The 26,072-nt window shown below is 36.4% G+C and overlaps 1 protein-coding gene across 1 annotated transcript; it reads left to right on the top strand.

Annotated features, from left to right (window-relative positions):
* Nucleotides 1–884: 884 nt before the first annotated feature.
* On the top strand, nucleotides 885–26,072 carry CIBAR1 (CBY1 interacting BAR domain containing 1). The gene is given in 11 exon segments (XM_082674439.1): nucleotides 885–963; nucleotides 1,480–1,714; nucleotides 3,955–4,023; nucleotides 4,981–5,123; nucleotides 5,468–5,499; nucleotides 5,502–5,531; nucleotides 5,534–5,568; nucleotides 9,174–9,278; nucleotides 18,110–18,223; nucleotides 23,053–23,172; nucleotides 25,134–26,072. Coding segments are annotated over 11 exon segments (996 nt in total). The 5' UTR covers nucleotides 885–937; the 3' UTR covers nucleotides 25,221–26,072.

Here is a 26,072-nt window from a genome sequence, read left to right as displayed (position 1 = left end):
ACAGTACAAAATCAACAGAATACACGACTTTGGAAGGGGGCCCTAATGCTGTCTGGAAGAGGGAAGAGTGCAAGTTGTCACGGTAGGGTTCTTGAAAGAAATAAAGCCTAGATTTAGTCCTGATGGTGTTTACTTGGAAGAGCAGCAGAAGCGAAGGCCAAGGATAGGGGGTTTTGTTTGTTATTTATCTCGGGTTATATCGCAAAGGTTTAAGTGTCTCCTCATCAAACTCTAAGGCCCTTCAGGGCGGGGAAGGTTACGGGCGGAGAGAGGATTCTTATCTTTGTATTATTCCCAGTGTCGAACATTACTTTTTCCACAAAATGGGAACTCACTAAATATTTGCTGAATAAGTGAAAAGCTGAATAAATGAATAAGGCGGAAAGCACTGCTCCTTCCAAGAGCCCACAAGTTCGGCTTCAACACAGAGAAGTGGACAAGATGAGCACAGTTTCTAAGACTCAGCGTCGCATAAGCAGAGACTGGCCCCACTGGCCTCCAGTTTTCCCTCCCTCCTCGTTACCATTTGACCCGCTTTTCTCCTGCAAACTTTGCTCACAGTCCAGCATGTAGGGACGGAGGCGGGAGTTTGGCGGCGGATTGCCGCAGGACGCGGAGAGGCCCGGCAGCCCCCAGCCTTCCGCCGCGTTCCAGACGCTCGCGCGGGCAGGAGCGCGCAGGTGGACGCGCCGGCCGCTGGGCGCGGGTGGGTGCCGGGGCACCTCTCTCGCTTCCGCGCCCCCTCTCTCGCTTCCGCGCCCCGGGACGCCGGCGCCGACCGCGCGGGCGCGCGCCGCGTTGCCGTGGAAACGCCGGGGCCGCCGCGGCGGCGCGTGGGGCGGGCTCTCGGGCTCTCGCGACCCCGCGCACGCCCGGGCGTTTCGGAACCCCTGTGTTTGGGCCGCAGCCCCGGGTCTCCGACCGTGCGCGAGGCAAGATGTTGAGGCGCAGCTTGGAAAACCGGTAACAGCCCCGGGGCCGCAGCTGCCCAGGGCCGCCACACGCGAGGGCTCGGGTGGGGTAGTGGAGCCTTCCTCCGTGGGCCTCCGCGCCGACCTCCGGCGCGGGGCCGGGGGCTGGACAGTAGCCGCCGCGCTCTGGGGCCTACCTCCCCGGTGGCCGGCCCTCACGCTCCCCAGGCGCCGGCCCCGGCACTGCCGTGGGCGGTGCAGACGCCGGGTGGCAGCCGGGCGCCCGGGCAGCATGGCGCGGAGCTGCCCCGGCAGCCGCCACCCCGCAGTGGCGCCGCCGGCCGGAGCCAGGCCTCTTCGTGCGCCTGCACTGTGGGATGTGGAGGCCAGGCCCCGAATGGGGACCTAGAGGAGGATCGGCCTTGGGAGATGGTGGGATCTTTGAAGGTTTGCGCCGTCGAAGCTGCAGAATACCCCGGAAATGTTGGCATAATCAAATTAACGTGAAGATGAAGCCATCTCATCTCAAAGGAGAATGATTTGCTTTTTGTGTCACCTTTTTCTCTAGGGATGCTCAAACCAGACAACTGCAAGATGCTGTCACAAACGTGGAGAAGCACTTTGGAGAGCTGTGCCAAATCTTTGCTGCTTATGTGCGGAAAACTGCCAGACTGCGAGACAAAGCAGACCTCCTGGTGAATGAAATCAACGTGTATGCCTCTACAGAGACCCCGAAGTTAAAGCAGGGCCTGAAAACCTTTGCTGATGAGTTTGCCAAACTTCAGGATTATCGACAAGCAGAGGTATGGAGTGAAGTCACACCGTGATGTTATGAATGAGCCCTGACATAGTGGACGGAGGAGCCCTGAAGACTTGTAATCTACCTAACTGCAGTGGCGAACACACTCTTGATGATATACGTACCTTTTCATGTCGGTAACATTGTGTAAGTCTATTAAAGGGACGCTTCCTGTGATTTTACCGTTTTCAAACTAAACTCTAGGGTGTCTTGAAGTACTGAATTTCCCCAAATTACTTGCCAACTTTTGGCCATGGGGTGGCTATTTGCAGGGCGTAGTAAACATAGTACCCCAGGGCAAGAAAAGGAGCATGATTTGTGTCTTGTGTGCAGGTAGGTATATTTTAAAGTATATATGGAGATGGAAGATGTTGGAAGTGGTAATGTGAGTGAATAAGTAGTAAATGAACAAAAGATTTTTGTTGCTGCTTCCATGCTCTGGAAAGTTGACCAATGTTTCATTGAAAGGCGGTGGGGGGGGCGGAGGGGGAGTACAGTATTATTAATTCTAGTCACCATGGTATTATGCATACAAACCGGTAGTGAAATTTTGTGGAGTTTTTTGTTTTTTTTGTGGGTTTGTTTGGGTTTTTTTGCTTTGGGGTGGGGGGAGGGAAGAAGGTGGTGTTGTAATTGTTTAAATTGTTAAAGCCCATTTACTTTAATACCTCATCAGTACTTTCACTTATATTTACTTCAGGATTCAAGATACAGGTCAGAAATTTTCACTTTAACTTTTAACTTGTCAGAAGTTGCCCAATTAGAGCTGCATTGCTTCTTTCGTACTTTTCTCATCAGTGCTTTTCTTCCTTTTTAAAAGCCTAAAACAGAAATTTCAATTATCAAAAAAACCTCAGAATCAAAAAGAAGATAATGATCTTTGAACCTATAACTGCTAATCATACAGAAATTTGAGTAGTAATTACTTTTGGGGCTACTTTGGGGGAAAATGTTTCGTTCTTGTCATATGATATTTATTCTGTAATAAGCAACTCTCAGTTATGTGTAACTGGGAACTTAATGTTTCAAAAGTAGTTTATACTCACAGATAATACTAGAACCCTACGTTAGCCAATAATTTCAGTGCCACTTTCTAGACAACCTTTATGCTATTTACCAAATAGCAAACTGAATTGATTTACATTTGTTTTTTTTATTTCACTTGCTTACCAAATGGTGGAGGTGCTAAAGAACAATGAACAAAAGGTAGGCTACAAAAAGGAGAACAGAAAAAAAGACTTGGCTAATCTTTACACTGAATAATCAGTGTATGGATTATTTGAAATGGAATAAATAATCCTGAGTATTCATGGATTTGATTTTAGGATTCCTAATATTTAAATGCTCAATGAGAACTTGATCTTCTCCATTTTCCTAAAATTTTTTAAGTGAAACATTCATATACATTCTGTTTATAGAAACTAAACAAAAATGAATATGAAGTGATATACACTCACTGATTATATAAACCTGTATCATCAAAAAAAAAGCCTTTTTCCTGCTACAAAAGTAATACATGTTCATTTTAAACAATTAAACACATGTCATCTTGTATTAGCTATCCTGAAAAAGAAAATTTTAATGTCCAGGAGTTATTTTTCTTATGCTATAGTTATATACTTGCCTTAAAAAAAAATCTGTTTCTTTAGTGCCTTCCACTAGTGCTATTAGTAAAAGGAGAAATTACTCAAAATCTGATAAATATTGTAATGTTTAAGAAAAACTGTTTAATTTTAAATAAAAGAGAGATCCACCATACAGTATAACAGCTCAGAAACACTATCTTGTTCTCTAAGTGGTCTGTAGGCTTTTTTGCTTTTGGGGATTGTGTTGTTTTAAATGTTTCCAATATGCTATATTTTTCAGCTTTGATTTTCTTATCTGGAAGGTTGGGCTTTTACATTTCGGATATAATGTATGTAAAGTATCCATCCAAGTATTAAACACACTGAAAGTGGTAGCTGCAATAAAACTTGAGGTGTCTTAAAACGTACCAAAAGCTTTTATTGCTACTGCACAGCTTAACAGTTTTTAATGTATTTGAGTTTAGGTTCTGAGTCTTATCAATTTCTGGTGGTTATTCTTTTATTTATAAAGGTAACTGACATTTTAATTTTTAAAATTTCAAATATTAATCGGTGTAGTAATTATGTTCAGGTTTGACAGCACACGTTTTATTTCAGAATTTAAATTTTGATATGTCTATGTTTCTTTTCAGTTATATTTTATAATAATTTTCAATAGGTTGAAAGACTTGAAGCCAAAGTAGTTGAACCTTTGAAAGCTTATGGAACCATTGTAAAAATGAAACGAGTAAGTAAATTCATTTTTTCTACTATTATTAGGTATTCTGGCAAAACATATGAGGTTTCCAATAACTGTCCTTTTAATAAAAGGTACAGAGTAGTGTTTAGTCATTCTTTTTACACACTCTGAAGCATTCTTAGAACTTTGAGAATAAGGAAGTATTTTTATATACTACTGTAGCAGTTTTGTTTATTATGGAAACTTTAAAATATTTAATATTTATATTCATGAAGAACATGTGGACAGAAATTATTTTACTAAATGAATTTGTTTATATTTTTGTTTTAAAGCAGGCGATAACATGTAAACTAAAAATGAATGTGACAGAGTTTTTTTTAAATTTTTTTGAGGTATAATTGACATATATTAGTTTCAAGTGTACAACATAACGATTTGATGTTTGTGTATAATATGAAATGGCCACAGTAAGTTTAGTTAACATCTGTCATGATACATAGTTACAAATTTTTTTTTCTTGTGATGAGAACTTTTAAGATCTAGTCTCCTAGCAACTTTCAAAATGCAGTACAGTATTATTAATTCTAGTCACCAGGGTATACATTACATTCCCAAAGTTCTATTTTTTAAATCAACTTTATTGAGGTATAATTTACATGCAGTAAAATGCTCTTGTTTTAAATGTACACTGAGTTTTAATAAGTGTGTATACATCTGTAACTACCACCACAATCAAAATTTTATGTGTGTGTATATACATATATATAAATATATATATAGTTTTGCATTGAAATTGTGTCATTATTTGAGAGGATATTAAACTACACACATGCACACAGTCTCACACAAAAAGACACACACTGATTATGCAATAGTAATAATTCCTGTGGTAGTGATGCCTGGATCAAATAGGGAGTGTTCTTCCCTTCTTAAAACAGAGAAGTGTATATTTTACTACTTAAATAAGAGATTTTTATTAACAAAAAAAAAAATGCCTGTTTGCAGGATGACCTCAAAGCAACATTAACAGCAAGGAATCGAGAAGCTAAACAGTTAACTCAGTTAGAAAGAACACGTCAGAGAAACCCATCTGATCGACATGTTATTGTATCCTTTGAATTTGGGTCTTTAAAAAGATATTTTGTAAGGTATGCAGTACAGAAGTAAATATATATGGAAATTATGCATTTCTACTTTAAATGTGCAAAGAATATGAATGTAAAGTTTGAAAAGAAACACATGCATTTACAAATTCTCACTATGGAAATTAGCTAATTTTAAAGAGAATACACAACTTAATTCAGTCTTATGTTGTTTTCCACAAGATATTCAAAATATAAAACACTCATAAGTGTAGATGTTTTTATGAAGAATACAAAATTCTAAGATTTTTTTACATAAATGATGACTAAATATTAATTATAAACTTAAAGATCTATCATTAATCTTAATATATCAATGCCTTCTCAGGCCTGCATTTGAGAAAAGGAAGGAACAATAATTTTTTTCCTGGTAAAATTCCCTTCATCTTAAAAAACAACAGCTATGTGAAACAATATGACTTCCAGCCAAAGACCCTCAGGAGATTCAAGAGTATAATTGAGGTCCACAGCTGGACACAGATCTAAATAGGAGTGTCTACTGTAACAAGGTTCTTCTGTTCAGAATGATTATTTGTTAAACTAGAATGTGCCTTGTTCAAAACTAAACAGGGACTTCCCTGGTGGTGCAGTGGTTAAGAATCCGCCTGCCAGTGCATGGGACACGGGTTCGATCCCTGGTGAGGGAAGATCCCACATGCTGCGGAGCAACTAAGCCCGTGCACCACAACTACTGAGCCTGCGCTATAGAGCCCATGAGCCACAACTACTGAAGCCCGCGCACCTAGAGCCCATGTTCTGCAACAAGAGAAGCCACTGCAATGAGAAGCTGGTGCACCACAAGGAAGAGTAGCCCCTGCTCACCGTAACTAGAGAAAGCCCACATGCAGCAACGAAGACCCAATGCAGCCATAAATAAATAAATAAATAGATAAATAAATTAACTAAATAAAGAAAATAGCATCTGGCTAATTGCCAGCAACTGGGATAGGTGCAGTTGTATATAAAGTACTAACTTATCCCGCTGCCTCTTTTTCCCATTCCTTGTGTCTCCTCCCTACTTCCTTAAGGTTTTTTACAGCCCACCTTTGCCAGAAACCACATGAGGATTGACTCTTTGGGGACATTTGAGGTTCCAGAACACCTCCATTTCTGAGGGGAATCCCTTGATTAGTGATTTTGGACTGCACCAACAGCCTGGTCCTCCTTCCTTTGGACCAAAGATACATACGCCCAACCTTGTAATAAAAATGGGCAGCCACATGTCTGGGATCTACAAACTGGAGATTATAGAGTCTGGGTTTCAAGCAAGTCAGACAAACTACAGTATGCTGGAAAATCTGACTGACAACTATGGACTAAGGCAGAGACTAGGGAATATCACCAGTTTTTAAGAATCAAGCCAGAGGTCAAAATTTTGCTGCTTTGTTCGGAGGAGGGGAGAGTACATAAGGGCAGAAAAAATGTCACATCTGGAATCTTGAGGAGGTGGTTAAGATTGATTCAGGGGTATTGCTGTGGACACTCGATGTGGAAATAAATGTCTTCCTAAGACAGACGCCTCTGACTTTGGTACTTTGCTGTAAACACTGCTGTGGAGGAGGCTGTCTTATACCATAGACAGAGCAGGTCAGGAGTTCACACAGGGGGAGATAAAGCAGCAACTGAATAGATTATGGCTGTAGATGAATTGCCACACTCAGTGGGAAAGGTGTAGGACTCCAGTGGATTTTGACAACCTGAAACCAGAAAATAAAGGACAGTCTACATGTAAATGCATCCACTATAAATACACAGATATTCTATCATAGCATCGTAGAATATTTACCAGGATAGACCCTTAAAATTCATCTGATCTTCAAAAGAAGTACTCTAAAGTTCAGTATATAAAATAAAAGAGTAGTTCTGGTATAAGAGGATGGGGTAAAGAAGAATCCCAGTGTTCTGCCTGGGCCCCCTAAGGCCCCTGGTGGCTTCTGAAAAAGCTTCTTGCAACAGAAAAACACCAATCTGGCTCACTCTTTTATAAGCCATTTTGCACTCATGACTAATTTCATTAAATATACTGATATCCTTATTCATAAAGTTGTATCACAGTATTTTAATCAAAAGTATCCCCTACCCAAATTGGTATGTTATAGGATTTTGAAGAATTTTCAACAAAAGGAAGAAACAGAAATCTGTATCCACTTTGCTAAAAATAGCTGTGCGAATTTGGGCACGTGGCTATGCCCGAGTAAAAGGATTTGAGACTAGGAAATGAATCATAGTTGCTGGAGTGTGGTGGAAGGTGGCTTCTGCTTCCCTGCTCTTTGCTAATTTAGCCAACTCTACCTACCCTTCCAGATTTTAAAATGAAACTGTCAATAAACGGGGAGGGAAAAGACGTTAAGTCAAAAGTAAGTAGTCACGGTAAAGAATTTCACAAGTCACATGTACTGAACAGTATTAGAAAAATAGTCTGCTTGAATATTCTCATTAGTAAAAGGTTAACATGCATCATAACTGTTAGAAATTTTTTCGTAATAAATCCTGTGATAGTTATATTTTTAAAAATCTGAAAATCAGTAATAAAGAGAATTGTTTTTGATTACAGGTTATGATTAAAAGCATAAAAGTTTGCATGGATTTAAAGAAAACTTTATACCCTATATAGCAAATATACACACACAGAGATATATATAAATAAGTTTTAAATGCTTAGTTTCTTGAAATTGTATATCTGAATTAACCTAGTTGTAAGTATATAATCAATATAAAGTTATGATTAATGTATAATCTAATTGCAAGAAGATATAATTCTATAATAGCATATGATTTTAATTTATTGGAAGAAATTGTTCTATTTGAAATGTATTTTTTTCCTTTATGAAAAATTTCAGTCACAGGTGGGTAATAAAGTGATGTGTGAAGAGATGGACCCCTATAGTAAACCTTTTTACTTATTTCAATTTATACATTTTCTTGAAAAAGAAAGCAAAGGCTTAAATGTCATAATATTATGTTTCACAAAACTTTGATTCACAACTGCAAATTTTTCCTATGGAGTAAATATTAAGATGATGATATGTGATACTTTTGAGTAAACATAATACTAACATAGGAAACAACATTATTAGAAAGAGTTTAATCAGAAAATTGGGCCATGTTTTTAAAAATATGTTATTGTTTAACAAAAAATTTTAAATATTTTGGGGCAAACTGTTGTCCTTAAAGGAAGAGATGATTTTTTTAAAGAGAAATACATGATTAGATTGGAAATGTTCTGCACTTTACAGCACTGTAGCCACTAGCTATATGTATGGCTATTGAGCTCTTGAAATGGCAACTAGAGAAACCAGTTTTTTAATTTACATTTGATTTTAATTAATTTAAATGTAAATAGCTACATGTTGCTAGTGGCCACCGTATTGATTGTACAACATGGATCTAGATAGTATGAGTACTTTGAAGGAAAGTATTAGATTTTCCATCTAATTTATTAGTTGCTGGTATATATTTTTTGTAATAAGCATTAACTAAGTAATAGTGTAATATTGTTAGCTTATAAGAAGAATATACAAATAGAAAATCCATGCTGAAATAAATATTTGTAGTGTATATCCTACTCTACCTGATTAGGATATTACAGAAGTAGAAACATTTCATGCATTTGGAGAACTAGAAGATTGAAAATACTTACGTATTTGGGGGGAGAAAGGGTTAAAGGGGAGAGAGATAGTGAGGAGAAAAGGAGAGTATGATAAATGGCAGAGACAGTGAAATATGTGAAAGCAGTAGAAAATATAGAAAATTGTTCTACAGTAAATCATCCAAGGGTGATATAGAAATAAAATGATTTTGTATGCAGAAAGGGAAGGAATTTTTGTTTTCTTTTGTTTGAGATCATGAATCATGTCACCTGAAAGATTTAAAGTTCTTTACTCTGCATGTGCTTATCGTATAGATCGTTTTACTTTATGTGGTAAAATATACTTTGAATGATTGACGCTGTTATGGCAAAAAGCCAGTACCATAGTGGTAGCGTTTACAAAAAGACTCAGTCGAATGGATTCTGACGTGAGTTTTTCCTGTACTTTGGCGGGGACACTTTTGTAGGCAGAAACTGAATTACAAAGGGCCACAATGGATGCTGCTCGAACAACTCGCCATCTGGAGGAGACTATTGACAGCTTTGAAAAGCAGAAGATAAAGGATATAAAGGTAACAAAGTAACTGTTAAGGTTCAAAATATGTTTTCTAACCTTATTTTTTATTTAAATTTATGACAAATTTAAAGTACTGATTTTTTTAGTCCATAAATAGTCTGGGTGAAAAAGATGTAAACAGAAACATATCAAATATTATTTTCTTATGGAAACAATGGTATTTAAAGGGGCTCCATTCCCAACCAAAGGCCAGATATTCAAATGTTATTACAAATAGTGTTAATCACAGAAAAATGACATTTATTATGTTTTTATGTATCAGGTACGGCTCCAGGCACTTTACATAAATTATCTTTTAATCTTTACAGCAACCCCATGAAAGTGAGGTGGTGTTATCATATATTATGTAAAAAAAAAAAAATTAAGCAGAGATATAAAGTAACCTTTCTGAAGTATCATAGCCAAAAGTCTGAACCATAAACCAATTATGTATTTTAAAAATCTGTGCTTTCCATTATGATACACTATCACTAATTTTTATAGCTTATAGGTTTCTAATACCTACGTATTATCAAATAATTAAGAGTAGCTAACCACATAAACTTGCATCCACCATGGTATGGTGTCACAAGAATTGACTTATTATAACACATCAGTAGACATTCAGGATCATGGACTTGAGAAGGTCTTCAGTGACTTTCTCATAGGCATCTTGGAAAGATTCGGAGGATTACTTATGATCACGTTATGGCCTTTAAAACAAGTCATCTAAGGATGCCTTTTGGCTCACTGCAAATTTTCCTGGAACAGCTTTTAAAGAAGAGTATTTTTTGTCATTTTAATAACTTATTAACAAAGAAAATATCCTGCCTTCAAAAGTTACGTTCTTATCAATAAAATAGGCATTATCTGCCACTTAATTGTATCATTTCTCTCTCCAGTCCATGAAACAACATTCATTTGCCCTTTTATTTTTTTTAAATTTCCTATCATAGTTTCATAGGATTTCAGAACTTTGATTTTTCTGATAGCCAGGCTCAAACGTCTCTACTTTGGTCCTGAAGATTAAAAAAAAAAAAAAAAAAAATTAAGCCTTTCCATTCACTCTGCACTCTGCTGTGTAGATTGCTACTCAGGAAGAGCACCTCAGGAGCTGCCCTGAGACAAACCCTTTTACCGACATAGAAGAGTGTGGGCAGGGCATTACATTTTACAACTGCTGACATCCTCTCTCAAATTGAGGGAGAAGGGAAGGACGATTAAAATAATTGGCTTTAATCTGAAAAATGAGATTGGAGACTTGTGAGGTATGTCTGATTCATTGCCACCTAAGTAAGGGCTTCTTTAGTGACTTGGGAGCCTGATTCCTCACTTTACCACTGTTCTTCATGCCTAAAAACTTCTCTTTTACACATGGCAATCTGCGTCTCTGATCTTTAGGCTCACTTCAGTGTTCCATCTGCATGCTGGCCAACTCTACAGGTGATTTTAATCCCATGAGCATCACCAGTTACAAAACGGGCAGAGACAGTGAGTGCAGAATTCCCAATTACAATTCCTACGACCTGGGATTTCCTGAAGCAGTAGGACATGGAGTAAGGGACTGCACAGTGGATGGTGCACAGAGAAGAAAAGGGCTTCCAAGCTTCTCTCTTGGCCTGCTACATCATGACCCTGGAAGAGGGAAGTCTTGTGGTGGTCACAAAAAAAGAAGACAGGAAAAAACCTACTTTTTTAAAAATGGAGAGAGAATTCATATACCGTACAATTCTCCTATTTAAAATGTACAGCTCAGTGGTTTTTAGTGTGTATAGATATGTACAACCATCATCACTCAATTTTAGAACATTTTTATCATCTCAAAGTGAGGCCTAGTACACTTTAACTTTTACCTTCCTGCTCCCCCAGCCCTCACCCCCAGCCTAAGCAACCATCACTAATCTCATGTCTCTTCGGATTTGGCTATTCTGAACATACATTTCATATGAATGGAATCATAAAATACATGGCTTTTGTAACTGGCTTCTTTCACTTAGCATGCTTTCAGGGTTTAGCCATAGTGTAGTATGTATCAGTATCTCATTCCTTTTTATGGTGGAATAATATTCCATTGTATGGATATTAAGCACATTATGTTTATCTTTTCATCAGTTGATGGACTTTCGGATTGTTTCTACCTTTTGGCTATTATGATTAATGATATAAACATTCATGGACAAGTTTTTGTATAGACATATTTTCATTTCTCTTGGACATTTCAGTTCAGTTCAACCATATAACCTGTTGAATGGCTGGTTCATATGGTAACTCTGTCTTTAATTATGTGAGAAACTGCCGGACTGTTTTCCAAAGTGGCTGTGCCATTGTATTTTCCCACCAGTAGTATATGAGGGTTCCAATTTCTCTGCATCCTCACCAATACTTGTTGTTCATCAGACTTTTTCATTATAGCTGTCCTAGTGGGTGTAGAGTGGTACCTTATTGTGGTTTTGATTTGCATTTTCCTGCTGATGCTTATGGCCATTTGTGTATCTTTTTTGAAAAAAGTGTCTATTCAGATCTTTTAATTGGGTTATCTCTTTTTATTGCATTTTAAGAGTTCTTTATATATTCTGGATACAGATCCCTTATCAGATATGTTTTGCAGTTATTTTCTTCCATTCTGTGAGTTCTTTTCACTATCTTGATGGTGTCCCTTGAAGCACAAAGCTTTTTAATTTTGATGAAGTCCAGTTTATCTTTTTCTTTTGTTGCTTGTGCTTTTAGTGTCATATCTAAGGATCCATCGCCAAATCTGAGATTATAAAGATTTATCCCTATGTTTTCTTCTAACACGTTTATAGTTTTCATTGTTAAGTCTTTTATGCATTTAATTTTTGTGTATCATGTGAACTGAAGGTGTTAAACCCCATTCTTTTGCATGTGACTGACTATCCAGTTGTTCCAGCACCATTTATTGAAGAGACTGTTCTTTTCTCATTGAAGTCTAGGCACTCTTGTTGAAAATCAGTTGATGTGGTTTTGTTTCTGAACTCCCATTCTTATTGATCTATGTCTATCCTTATGCCAGTAGCACACTGTCCTGATTAATTAACAGTGCTTTGTAGTAACTTTTAAAATCAGGGTGTGTGAGTTCTATTTTGTTCCTTTTTAAGATTGTTTTCGCTATTCTGGATCTGTTGTAATTCGGTATGACTTTTTGAATCAGCTTGTCAGTTTCTATAAGTCATCTGGGATGCTGACAGGGATTGCATCAAATCTGTAGGTCAATTTGAGGAGTACTGCCATCTTAAGATTAATTCTTCCAATCCATGAACGTGGGCTGGTTTTCCATTTATTTGAATCATCCTTAATTTCTTTTAACAATGTTTATAAGTTTCAAAGTGTAGGTTTTGTACTTTTCTTTAACTTTTTCCAAAGTATTTTATGATTATTGATGCTACTGTAAATGGAATTTTGTTTACTTGATTTCATTTCAGTTCATTGCAAGTGCACAGAAATACCGTTGATTTTTGTGCATTGATCTTATATCTTGCAACCTTGCAAAACTCATTTATTAGGTCTGATAGTTTTTTGCAGATTCCTCAAGATTTTCTACGTACAAGATCATGTCATCTGTGAAAGTGTACACTTTTAATACAGGCCCCCGTGACTCTAGCAAACTCCCAGAAATATGAGTTCCAGAGATTAATACCAGAGTCTGTTAAGGTTATGAATCTCTGTTCTGTATGTCTTTCCTCCTTACTGTCAAATTGTTCCTTTTCCAAGTTAGCCCTCATTTGAGATGTTTTATGATAAAGAGGGATGCACAGATCCTGTACCCAAAAGCCTCGAAAATCAATCAGAAGGGTTACTTTACCACCCCCTTATTTCTAACAAAAACAATATTCAGATATTGCCATGTTGATTTTACCATGTCTGACAAACACCTCTGTTTGTGAGATAAATTCTTGGAAAAGTCAAAACTGTTGATCCCGCTCATGTTTTGGGAGAATCAGACACAAAACATTTTTTTTTTTAAAGAACATTCTTATTGTACCTGTTATCAGGCTACTGCTTCAGATGGAGGCAGAGCTTCTGGGTCTTTCTTTAACCTCCCTGGGGGTAGAAATGATTGGCAGTAGTGAGCACTGCTCATAACTGTATTAACTGTGTTTGAGGTGGGGTTTAATTGACAAGTCCATCTGAATTTTAGCAGCAGTGTTAATTAGTAAGGTAGCACAATTTTTAGGAAAAGACTTTTGATAGGAACCTTGCAAAGGATCTGTCTTTCTGGGAAAAGCTGGTATGAACTTAGTTGTATAGAATGTGGAAGAAAAGTCACAATCCTATTTGTTTCCCACGTAATGGAAAAAGTCATCAGTTATATGGTGTCAAGGGAATTTCTGACCTATGAAAACGATCTTGACCAGGGGTCACTCCTGGAACAGATAGGGACAGGAATTCAGTACTGGTAAAGTCGCTGACGTGAGCAAGAAATAGCTTCAAAACTTAATTTTTAGTAACTTTATTTTTCTTATAAATAAATATGAAATCACCATGACTTTTTTTCATAAAATTGAGAAAAATGTAATAATTCCACTGCTCAGAAATAAGCCGTTTCGGTTTATATCCTTCCAGACTTTCTTTCTATGAAATATACTCAAGAAATATACTAATAAGAATAATAACAACAAATATTTCTTAGACATTAACTATGTCACACATTCTAAGCATTTTATATGGATTAACTCATTTCCTCCTCACAGTGTCCTATGAGAAAGGTAATATTATTACCACTATACAGTTTTATTTAAATGGGGCCACACTATATGTAGCATCTTTTTAAAATTTAATATATCATGGATATATTTGTGCTGAGGAAACAAAGATCCATATTGTCCATAATGGCACCATCATATGGTATTTTGCTATATGGATATATCAGTTTATTTAAACAGCCCTCATTGATGGACATCTAGATTATTTTTGCAATTACAGATCTCATTGCATCATTAAACATCAGCCTTTTTTCTGGTCCAGTTATTCTCTTGGGATAAATTACTAGAAGTGGCATTCTCATTCAAAAGAGCATACACACTTTCAATTTGGATAGCTGTTTTTAACTTCTGTCCACAAAGCTTTAACTAGTTAACATTTCTGCAGAACCTTACATGAGCACACCAATGTAACAATGACGAGTAGTAGTATTTTTAATAATAAAATAATCTAATAGGTGAAAAATCAGTATCATCTTAATTTGCTACAGTTACTACTGTTGAGGCAGAGTATTTTTTCATATATTTAATGACACATTTTTCTTTAGTAAATTACTCACATTTGACCTTAGCCTATATTTTTATTGAGTGTTGGCATTTTTCTTATTAATTTGTAAAAATTCTTTATATTGAGAATATTAACCCATTATATTAAAGAGAAGATCTGTTGCAAATATATTTTCCCATTTTGTTGCTTATGGTATGTTTTTACCACCTTAAAGTCTTATTTTTGCTGCCAGATCTATTGATCTTCTCCTTTTTGATTTCTGCCTTGGTGTCATGCTTAGAAAGGAGTTTTCATCCCCAAGATTATATAATTATTTGCTCATATTTTCTAGTATTTGTATGATTTTTTAATATTTTAAATATTTTATTTTATGCAGTTGTATTTTGCCTATGGTATGAGGTAGATGTCTAACTTTATTATTCTCAAATGGATAGAAAATTCTCCTGACATCATTTATTAAATAGCCTCTACTCCGGAGAGCTGTCATTTCCCATTTGCCAAAATTATTAACAAGACCTTTTATGACTTCTTTGTTAAATATCCTGCTTTCTAATTAAACCAGATGGAGGCTTTAATGTTATGATAAGGAACATTTTCTAATTTAGCTGGTTTACTCCTTGGACAATAAAAACAGCACACTTGTGCTGAGCACTTACTCTAAGCCAGTTACCATACTGTACCTTTTCCTGGATTACATTTAATCCTTAAGGCAAAACCTAAGATGTTGAAATTAAGGAGAAAAGAACAAAGTGTTTAATATTACACAGCTGATTTGTTTCCATCTTGATTTGAACCCAGGTTTATCTTAATCCAGAGCCCCTATTTTAAACTACTAGGCTACCTGCTTTGCAGAATACTTGCCAATGGGTAGAGAATTTCATATTAGCTCCCCCACCACCCCCACCAATAAAAATTAAGTACGTACCCAAATGGCCTTCTAGTCACACAAAATAAAATTGAAAATGAGGAAAAAAAAGTAATGTGTGAATGCCTCTGTCCCTGACCATACTGACCCATTCCAGATTAGCAGATTACATGAGATCATTGAAAGCTATGTTTATTTGAGGAAAATTTTTTCTAAATATGAATGGATCTTTCAAAGTTCCACCACCTTTCTGGTGACTCACTGAAATTATTTTATTTTAAAAACACAGTGTTTTTATGTTCTTTCTTATACCAGTTGTCATCTGATTCTTCCTTGCTATTATCCTCCTCCTTTCTGCCCATTTTCCCATGTTTCATGAAATTCTATCAATAGCTAGAAAGAAAAAGTATAACTGGTAGTTTTTCCTCCTTACTATACTCAGGGATATAACTGTCCTCTCTGATAATCTTAAGGCTTCATGGTTCTTGGGTCAAAAATTCCAAGTCTGGAATACTGCCTTAGCAATGCCACTGATTCTCCATCACTGTTTTTGACAGAAGAGTTAACAGGGCCATTCCCACCTTAAATAGATATATAGTATATGTTCTGTCAAGAAGTAAAAGGTCAAACCATAAAGGATTAAACCAAAGTATCACAAAACTTGAGTGATTTTTCACTCATTGTTCCAAGTAGTAAATAATAGCCATTTACTAATTAAAGCTACTTCTTAAAATGTTTTCTATCACTAAGTGAAATTAAATTTTGAGACTGCAGAATACTAACAGACTCAATGTTGAGCTCTGTCTTTTCAAATGAGAGTGTAATAGATTCTTTTATCAGAGGATATGGATAAACCAAAATAATGTATCATTCTTCAGTGACAGACATATCAACATATTTTCAGGGCTTACTTATGAGCTAAGGGGAATATAACTCCTATAAAATGCTATTATTAAGAAATTGTTAGTTCAGAGATGACATCACATTCAGAGATTTTGGCATCAGGGATTTAATAACTATATTCAAATATTCAAAAAATATTTTAAATTATTTTGAATTTTTTCCATATTCCTCAGTTACCACAGTGGAATAGACTTGAATTAAGCCTAAACCTACAGATTTAGGTGTAATAAGGCTGTAAATGTTTGGATTTCATTAGTTATTAAATAGTGTGCCAGTCTCTTAAAGATTTAGAATGTTCATTTGTAGAACTATTTAAAAATAGGAGTAATACCCAATTTACTTGAGCGATTTAAGCTTAACCCCTTACTTTCTAGCTAGTCAACTATCTTAGGAAGACTGACAAGAGAAGTACCAGCCCTAGTCAAAAGCCATTCTACCTCTAAGGTATTCCTATCTGGAGATTCTTGGTGTGGAATCCAAAGTTGCACCTTGGCATAATGCTGTTTATTAGTCAGTTGCCAGTCCAGTATACCAGAGCACTTTGTGACCTATATGAAGTGACAGTAAAGGTCATTGTCAGTTATAGTTATAAGTCATTTATCCCAGAGCCCAATCTTTGTATTTAGCCCTACATATGTGCTTGGCAGCTCAGAAGGGTTACTTTCAACTACAGATCTATTTCCACTGAGTAGCAATCAGAAGCCTGTTAGTTCTCCCTTAAATATTTTTCTAATCCTTAAGAATGGAGATGGAGAGGGGGAAAAAAAAAATCACAGGACACTAAGGGATATCTGTATGGCTACTTCGCAAGGTGCAGGACCACTCCTATCTGGGTGGTTAACACAGGAGAACAGAAATGAAGGAAAATGAGTATTTGACTATTGCCTTCTAGCCTAACCCATCTCATCTATATTGCCCCTGAAAGGACAATGCTTGAGTATTTTCTATCCTATTCTTATTCTGCCCACTTCTCTTTACATTAATGCTCTGATTTTTTATTTTGATAAGGGATAAGATAACAAAAGGATAGATCCTATTTTATTGAAAACTTGTCTGGCTTGTATACTTTCCCTACCCACCGATTATCTCACCTCTGCTTAGATCAACATGCACATCTTTATTCATTTCTCTTTGCTCATGACCTTCCCTACTGTAAGTTGTCATCATCATGCTCATAGAGTTTACCTGTAGTTTATTTTTAAAGGAAATGATTGATTCCAGCGAGAACAGCACAGTACAATGAGTAAGAGCTATAACTTTGAAGAGTCAGATCTAAGTCTTAACATTATAGCTGTGAGCAACACTGGACAAGTCATATATTTGTAAACTGGAAAGCTCTATGCAAATGTACGGTGCTATTATCAGTAGTAGGAATATCATTATTACCAAGTAATCCCTTTGTGGTTAGAGAATACAAGTATCATATAAATATGATGGGATAGAATTCTTGCCTAAAAAACATTCTTTTAAACATCAGTTGGAGTTGCTAACAAAAAACAGCTTCAGTACTAAACTGCTTTAGCTAATACTTATAGGCACTGAGCAACAGAGTACATAATGACATACATTTTAGTCAAATCTTTTTTAAAATCATAAATATCTAATAGAAGAACTGACTAAAAAAGGGAAGTAAATAATAAGATAGGAAATATTTTGTGTAATTTGAAAGTTTTGCTGCAGAAGGGCTTTGCAACTATTTTTATTCCAGTTATCTTTTGTACTTCATCTGCCCTGTGGAAAAACAGACACCTCTGTATCTCATAAAATGCCAAGACTATATAGTAAGGAATAAATTTACTAAATTCATGAAGCAGTTTATATGATTGTTTAAATTCAAATCCTTGTGTTTTTAGACTATATTTTCAGAATTTATCACTATCGAAATGTTATTTCATGGCAAAGCTTTAGAGGTCTACACTGCTGCCTACCAAAATATACAAAAGATTGATGAAGAAGAAGATTTAGAGGTAAGACTACGTCCATCTAAGCTCAGTTCTTCTATTGATATGGAAATGTTTAAAAGAAAGCATTAGTTTGGGTAAAAATATCTTAAATTAGAACACTACATGGTTTAGATGTTATTGTATGCAGTTCCAAATAGCTGAACCTGTATGACTTTCTATTTATCTCTATTTATTTTTTAACTGTTCAAATTAACCATGGTAGAGTTCCAAGGATTAATATCTAGTAAAACATAGAAATAAAGCCATTACATGAAATAATGTATCATTTTGACTAGTGATATGTCACTTACATGTGCTAAAAATAGCATTTATTGATTTGAGCTAACATTTGAGTGTTTATGCCACAACACCCAAAGCTTTACAGGCATTTTCTCACTCACTCCTTTGATGTAGGTACTGCTATCATTCTCGTTTTACAACTAAAGAAACAGGTGTAGAGGTTTTAAGTAACTTAACTTGCCCTTGGCCACTTAGCTAGTAAATAGCAGAATCTGGCTTCTAACTAGTTTTGTGGGACTTAATCAGTAAGCTATGAAATAAATGTAGGTTTGCTTTGTACTGATAAGTTAAATGCAAATAAATCTTACTGGCCAGCTAACATTAGAGCAATTAAATATCAAAGCCTGGTTTCAACCAGCTCACCTGTAGAGTTAATGTCCTACAATCTTACCTTCCAAAAGGGGAAAAAAAGGCAAAGTATTTTTGCTGAAATAGATAAAATATTCGAGATATACTCTGTCTACAGTAGAAGTGAAAAAGGCCACGTACTCTCAAGATATAACCAGAATTTTGTATTAATAAGTGATAGAATTTGAGAGTGTCTGTCATTTCATAATTTTGAAGATTCCATTTTTTTTTTAACTGAAGTATCTATAAAGAGATCCCCTGGGCCTTCACTTTCCACTACTCTGCTGGTTCCAAGAAACTTGAATTCAGTAAAACCAGATTATAGCTTGGCCAAAATGAAGAAAAGTACGTGTTTTAGTATGTGTATATACATTTTCCAGTGCCAAAATCTGCTCTCAGTTTTACCTCAGTTAAGCATACATGATCATATTTCTATTACTGTTTGTTAATAGATGGCTTCTTAAGTGTCTATTCCCTCCAAATACTAAAGCTAAGGTTTCTAAATTCTTACTCCTTTTTATATCCTATTTTTTTAAAAAATAGATCAAGCTTTTATCTGTAATTTGTAAAAGTAGCAAATGTTTATATAGTGATTACTTTGAACCAGCTACTGATCTATGCATTTTCATTGTATTATTTTAACGCTACCATCAACTTTAATAAAAGTATTATCTTTACTTCTGTGGATGAGAAAACTGAGGCATGGTGAGGTTAAGGAACCTCCCAGAGGATCCCATAGCTAGTAAGTAACAAAGCTGGGAACCAAACCCAGAAGTTTGACTATAGACATTGTGTTTTTATCCTATCTATACTGCCAGAAGCGTGGTTCTTGATGAGTGACATGAACCATTTCCTACAAGAAACAACACTATATTGAGTGGCAGGTTCAAAATTGATCCCTCGCTTTTCCTACAAGACTTAAGTTTCCTTTACAAGTATTTTCATTCTCCTTTTTCTAATACGCTTGACCCAATACACTTGTCACTAAAGTCACTAAAAGTTCCTTCAAGCCCTTTGGACCCCAAGATTTTCCTTCTCATTCCAGAGGTCCTAGATATCTTTTTTGTCACACCACTTCCTTTACCACTTCTCTTACCACTGTTCTTCATCAGCTAGCTAGCTAGGTTGTAGGATTCATTAAAAAAAATTCAAGATCTCAGGGCTGTGTGGTAGATGTGTTTTTGAGTATGAACTTCCCCATTTTTTCTATTGGGGCAGTATTGAGCAAGTTAACTTTTTCATGCTTCAGCTTCCTCATCTGTAAAATGGAGATACTTATAGTGCTTACCTCATAAAAAGTACATTCATCAACTGTTTATTGAGCACCTGTTATATGCCAGACACCATTCTAAGTGCCAAGGATTTAGCATTATACGAATTGGTCCAAGTTGTCAAAAAAGCAGAAACTTAAAAGGAGTTCAGACATTTAAAAAATATACTGTGTAACTATTTACGTTTTATAATGTGAAGAAGAAAAAAATATACAAAGAAAAAATATAGTGTGCTTTAAGTGTATGTGATGGAGGATTCTAAATAGTCTAGAGAAAGAATGATTTCTTAATCAGAAGTTTGAGGGATAAGTAGGATACGTGGCAACAGCTTTCAGGCAGAGAGCTCAGATAGGCATACAAAGGTCCTGAGATGTCATGAACTATAGGCCTAAGCTATCACTACAATGCCATACAGAAACTGTGGAAAGGAGAAGAGAGCAGTCTGGGGAAAGTTGTGTGGGACAAGTTGAAGTAAAATTACATCAAACAGCTACCAAGATGAGGAAGGACCCTTTAAATACAAGTTTCTTGGAAACAAGTAGAGAAAATATGCAGAGAGGAACAGAGAAATAATTTGCTGTTCTTCTTAGATAGCAGTCCTGACTTACTCAGGCAGCAGCTAATTATTTGAATCTAGTTATCAGAAACCATCTTACCTGATTTGTTCTTCACATAAAAAGTATTGTCAGGCCCATATTCCCCTTCAAAAGATCACCTCTGTACATTCAGTTCAGAGCATATTTCAGATCTTGAGACTCACTCCTAGAAGAGATCTTGGACCATATTGGAAAATGCATTATTGCCAATAAATTAATATTCCTGTAAATCTGTTGTTTTGCAGTAGGAGACTAATATTCAACTGGTTTAGACTTTTACCCCAAGGGTTGTAAATTATCTTCCACTTCCCACTTTTATCTTTGCTAGAAAAGCTTAAAAAGGAATGTCGTTCTAACAAAAATATATTTCTTCCAAATACCAGTGGATTGAGTCGTCCAGTTTTGATATCATACCAGGATGCCAGGTTCCATGTCTGGCACCAAAATATAATTGGGTCCTCAGTAAACTGTTCAATAACCTAATTATTAGCATGCCTGAATTGCCCTTAAACCAAGTCATACCTCTTGCGTTGTTTCATCCCTTGATTCCTTTTGTGTCCTGCACTTCTTTAAGGTTTAAAGAAATGTGTAGAGACATCCCCTAGTTTGGGTCGTTTTTTCTCAAAACACCCAGATTAAGTTCATGTTAACATCATTCATTTACCAGGCTACTGTCTTAAGCTGGAAGGAACTGCAAAGATAAAACAAGGCTTCTTGCTCTAGAGGAACTTAAAACTAGTTGTGGAAACAGACATGTAATTACAAAACAGTGAGATAAAAGCTGTACTGAGGGTATAAACAATAGGAGCTACTGACTAGAGAACAGGGGAGAGCAGAAAAAAGATGGCATTTGACTTGGCTCCTGAAGGATGAGTAAGTGCGCTGAAATTCCAGGCTGAGGAACCAGCACTGCAAAGTCACAGTAGTATTACATGTTCTGCATATAGGTATATATGCTAAAAGTGAAGTATAATGGGTAGGTGTGGGTGATTGTAAGCCTTGAATGTCACCTAAGGCATTTAGACTCTCAGTAGTCAGGAGCCAAAGTTTTCTAGTCAGAGAAAGTTGTCAAAAAAGGTAACGTGGGCTAAGGGAAACCCTTTAAAAATATTTCAGGTATATGCAGTAGAAAAAGGGATGTGAAGAAATAGAGCAGCTAGCACATGCAGAGTTTCGTGATGGCATGCATGGAAAAGAAGTTTCAGGACAAGGTCAGCTGAAGACAAAAAGACAACTTTGGTAACTGACAGCAAGACCAATTTCAGTGGAAGGGGAAAGCCTAACTGTAGTTTGTTGACAAATGAAGTAGAATGTTTGAGAAGATTTTTAAAAAGTAAAGTTATACCTTGAAGTAATTTTTTTTTTAACGGATCTCGTTTGTGGGGGAGGAAAACTGGAGAAAGAGAGCTTTTGTTTGTTGAAGTTTCGCTAAGGGGAAAATGCACCTTGGAGAGAATCAGAATGACATTTGCTTTAAAAAAGGAAAAGGGGGCTTCCCTGGTGGCGCAGTGGTTGAGAGTTCACCTGCCAATGCAGGGGACGCGGGTCCATGCCCTGGTCCGGGAAGATCCCACATGCTGCGGAGCGGCTGGGCCCGTGAGCAATGGCCGCTGAGCCTGCGCATCCAGAGCCTGTGCTCCGCAACGGGAGAGGCCACAACAGTGAGAGGCCCGTGTACCACAAAAAAAAAAAAAAAAAAGGAAAAGGATAGGGTGAAGAGTTGAGGAAAAAAAGAGGGAATATGAAGAAATTCCCATCTGACAGACTTGCCTTCTTTGTTACAGAAATGGTGGAAAAGCTACAGGTAGGGAAGCTTAAGACCACAGTAAGATTTGGAACTACTGCCAAGCAATGGCATTCCAGATCCTAGTGAGATTGGAATCCATAAATTAGAGTGGCTCCATTTACTCTTCTGTGATGTACTATGAAAGCCATCAGTGAATTTAAACTGATAAAGAGTTGAGGATAAGCAGAACAGAAAGAATCAAAGTTGTGACTTAGTCTTCCCACTGGCTTGCATACTCTTTGAATGTAGGAACTTCCCATGTTTCACCAGCAAAAGCTCTTAAGTGATTGTTTCAGGGCCCGTCATCATCTTAGGTGGTTCAATAGAATTTTTTAGCTTACATCTTTCCAACTTAAAATATTTATTTTATTTTTTTGATTTTTGTTTTAAATTTACAATAAATAAACTTTGTCCCCAGTGTGGGGAGGGGAGTTGCTTAAAAAAATTCTAAGCTAAGGGGGAACTTAACATGATAAACTAAAGGGAACTTAACATGATTTTCTAGATTTCCATTGTTTAGTATCACTTTATAATGTTTTATCATTGCAACAGGTTTTCCGAAATTCTCTGTATCCACCAGATTATTCATCCCGTTTAGATATCGTAAGAGCAAATTCAAAGTCACCTCTTCAGAGATCACTGTCAGCTAAGTGCGTATCTGGAACAGGACAGGTGAGCTAGAAACCATAATTTAAAGGAATGTGAGCTACTGCCTTTGGAATTGTTCAGTACTAAAAATGTTTCCCTTAAGTCACAGGACTTCGAATAACTTACCCTCTCTTACCCTCTTATGTAAAATAACATAAGACTGCACTAGGTTCGGCTCTTAATTCTTTTATCATCTGTAAGATATTACTCTCTGAAGCAGAACACTTGGGAGCAGAGGTGGAAGGGACAGGAAAATGCTGATCTACATTTGTTCTCTGGTATAGCAGGAAGAGCACAGATTCTGAAATCAAACTATTTAGGATTTAAATCCCACTATCACAGCTTACTGGAAATGATACCTAAAAAGGGCTTTTGTTGAACATTATCATAGATCCAGAAGCACATATCTTTAGGGTAAAGAATCAATTTTCTTTTCTTCTATATCCAGAAAGCCTGAAGTACCTGGTATCTAGAACAGGGAGGGGTCAACCACCTTTTTCTCTAAAGGGCCACACAGAAAATAGCAGGTTTTGTGGGCCATATGGTCTCTGCCCCAACCAAGAGCAGCCATAAACAATACATGAACAAATCAGTAGTTGTAATAAAACTTTATTTACAGAAACGCCACAAACTGGGCTATAGCTTGCCAACTCCTGATTTAGAAAGCTATGGCCTTTTTCATATCTAGCCTTCAGAATTCAAAATTTAGCAAAATATTTTCAAAATATAACTTTCAGGTAAGTGTGACCCAGTACCTTCTGTTTACATTTGATTCTCCTCTAAGCATTTATTTACTGCTTTTTATTTATGCATCTCTCCCCTTAATCAAATTATATTTTTATTATTCCAGTACTAAGTGCCTTGCACATAAATTCCATAAATCTAGTATTATAGTATTAGTATTATAGTACTATAGTATTATAGTATGCAGAGTTTTGACCTTTTAGAGCTAATAATATCACCTAAGTTAGCCAAGATCTGTGTAGCACTTTAGAATACATAATCCCAGGGTTTCTCAACCTCAGCACTATTAACTTTGAGCCAGATAATTTGGAGGGGGGGGAGGGAGGCAAGGGTACTGTCCTGTGCATTGTACAGATGTTGAGCAGCATCCCTAGCCTCTACCCACAAGATGCCAGTAACACACCAACACACACCCCAGTTTTGACAATCAACAGTGTCTCCAGACATTGCCAGATGTCCCCTGGGTATAATCACCCTCAGAAAAGTTTGAAGCAGGATGATCCAAGTGGCAACAGTCAGGACTTAAAGCGAAGTAGTGAATTCAGATTCTCAACTCGTTACATTTAAATCACACTATTTTTAAAGTTTAATATTTCAGTTGCCTAGTTGAAATATCCTTGTGTTTTTGCCATCCCTTTAATGAGTTTCATTCAGATACCTGTTTTTGTGACCTAAGAACTGTTTAACTTAAAATATTTTTTGACATTTATAATATACAGAGACTATACTTTTCTCTGAAAGTCGGTTATTGAAGTACTGGTACCCAACTGGAATCAAATGGCTAATTTCACATTTTTCTTCAAAAAATAATATGAATGAAAAAATTTTGCGTCTGTTTTCAAACCTTAAGATACAATAATTCATAGGGAATTTTCATTACTAAAAATTACTACTTATGGACATTTTTCTGAAATATTTGTTCTACGTGTACTTCTCTATCAGGGCGTATTAAAAAGATACCAAGGGCTTCCCTGGTGGCGCAGTGGTTGAGAGTCCGCCTGCCGATGCAGGGGACACAGGTATGTGCCCCGGTCCGGGAAGATCTCACATGCCGCGGAACGGCTGGGCCCGTGAGCCATGGCCGCTGAGCCTGCGCGTCCGGAGCCTGTGCTCTGCAACGGGAGAGGCCTCAACAGTGAGAGGCCCGCGTACCGCAAAAAAAAAAAAAAAAAAAAAAAGATACCAAGCATGTAAAAATAGTTTTTAGTTAGTATTATTTAAAATGTTTTAACTTTTAACAGGTATCCACCTGTCGACTAAGAAAGGATCAACAAATAGAAGATGATGAAGAGGATGAAGACTTAGATGTTACAGAAGAAGAAAATTAAATTTCTTAAGTAAACTTTGCATTTCCATTTTCATCTTAAATGACTTGGAATCCAGAATGACTAAAACTGTAAAACTTTATACTGGCTTGAAATGAAATGAAATCCTACTGGAAATGGAGAAATTATTAAAGGAAATTTATGCTGACCAAAAATAAAGTTTTAAAAAATATTACACACCAGTCATTTCAACATTCTGTCTAGCAGCATGTGATCTTTTTGTATAAGTTCCATTTTTTAAAAAAGATTATGTATTTCAGAAGTATTTCATATTAATGCATTATACCTAGTTGAGGTTACACTAGTTAAATAGATAACAACAACAACAAAAAAATCTAACAATTCCACTTGCTTCCTTTAGGTTAAGACACCATGCTTTCAATACCAGAAAAGGGTCCTAGGTTGTCATTCTGATGAAATACAAATTCTGTTCCATAAAGCTTTAATCAAAAAGCCAAGTTTTCTTTTTTTACTTTTTTTTCACTTCTACTACAACCTGAAGTTTCATCATTCAATATATAAATTTACTTTTCAACGAGAGTATTATAGTCACTCTTAACAATAATAGGACACTAGGATATTGGTGTTTTACAACTATACATAAAGCATAAATTTTAGCTTTAGAAAGCTACATTCAGCTTGATTCTGGTTTTAAAACGAAGCCACTGTCATACTAAAGTGCTATATATGGCACTACATCTTTTGCAAAGCTATGATTTGGTGGAATGTTGCCCTAAAAAACATCATGGAAAACCATAAATCAGTAAAAATTCTGTAAAACTTTTACCAAATTACCATCTAATCAATAAAAGAATGTACAGTCACTCTTGTTCCTGAAAATATAAAACAATTTAA

Source organism: Grampus griseus, assembly GCF_964374135.1.
Source record: "Grampus griseus genome assembly, chromosome: 17".
NCBI classification, from domain to species: Eukaryota; Metazoa; Chordata; class Mammalia; order Artiodactyla; family Delphinidae; genus Grampus; species Grampus griseus.
The sequence above is the reverse complement of the archived record's forward strand: the minus strand, read 5'-3'. Positions and strand labels throughout refer to the sequence as shown.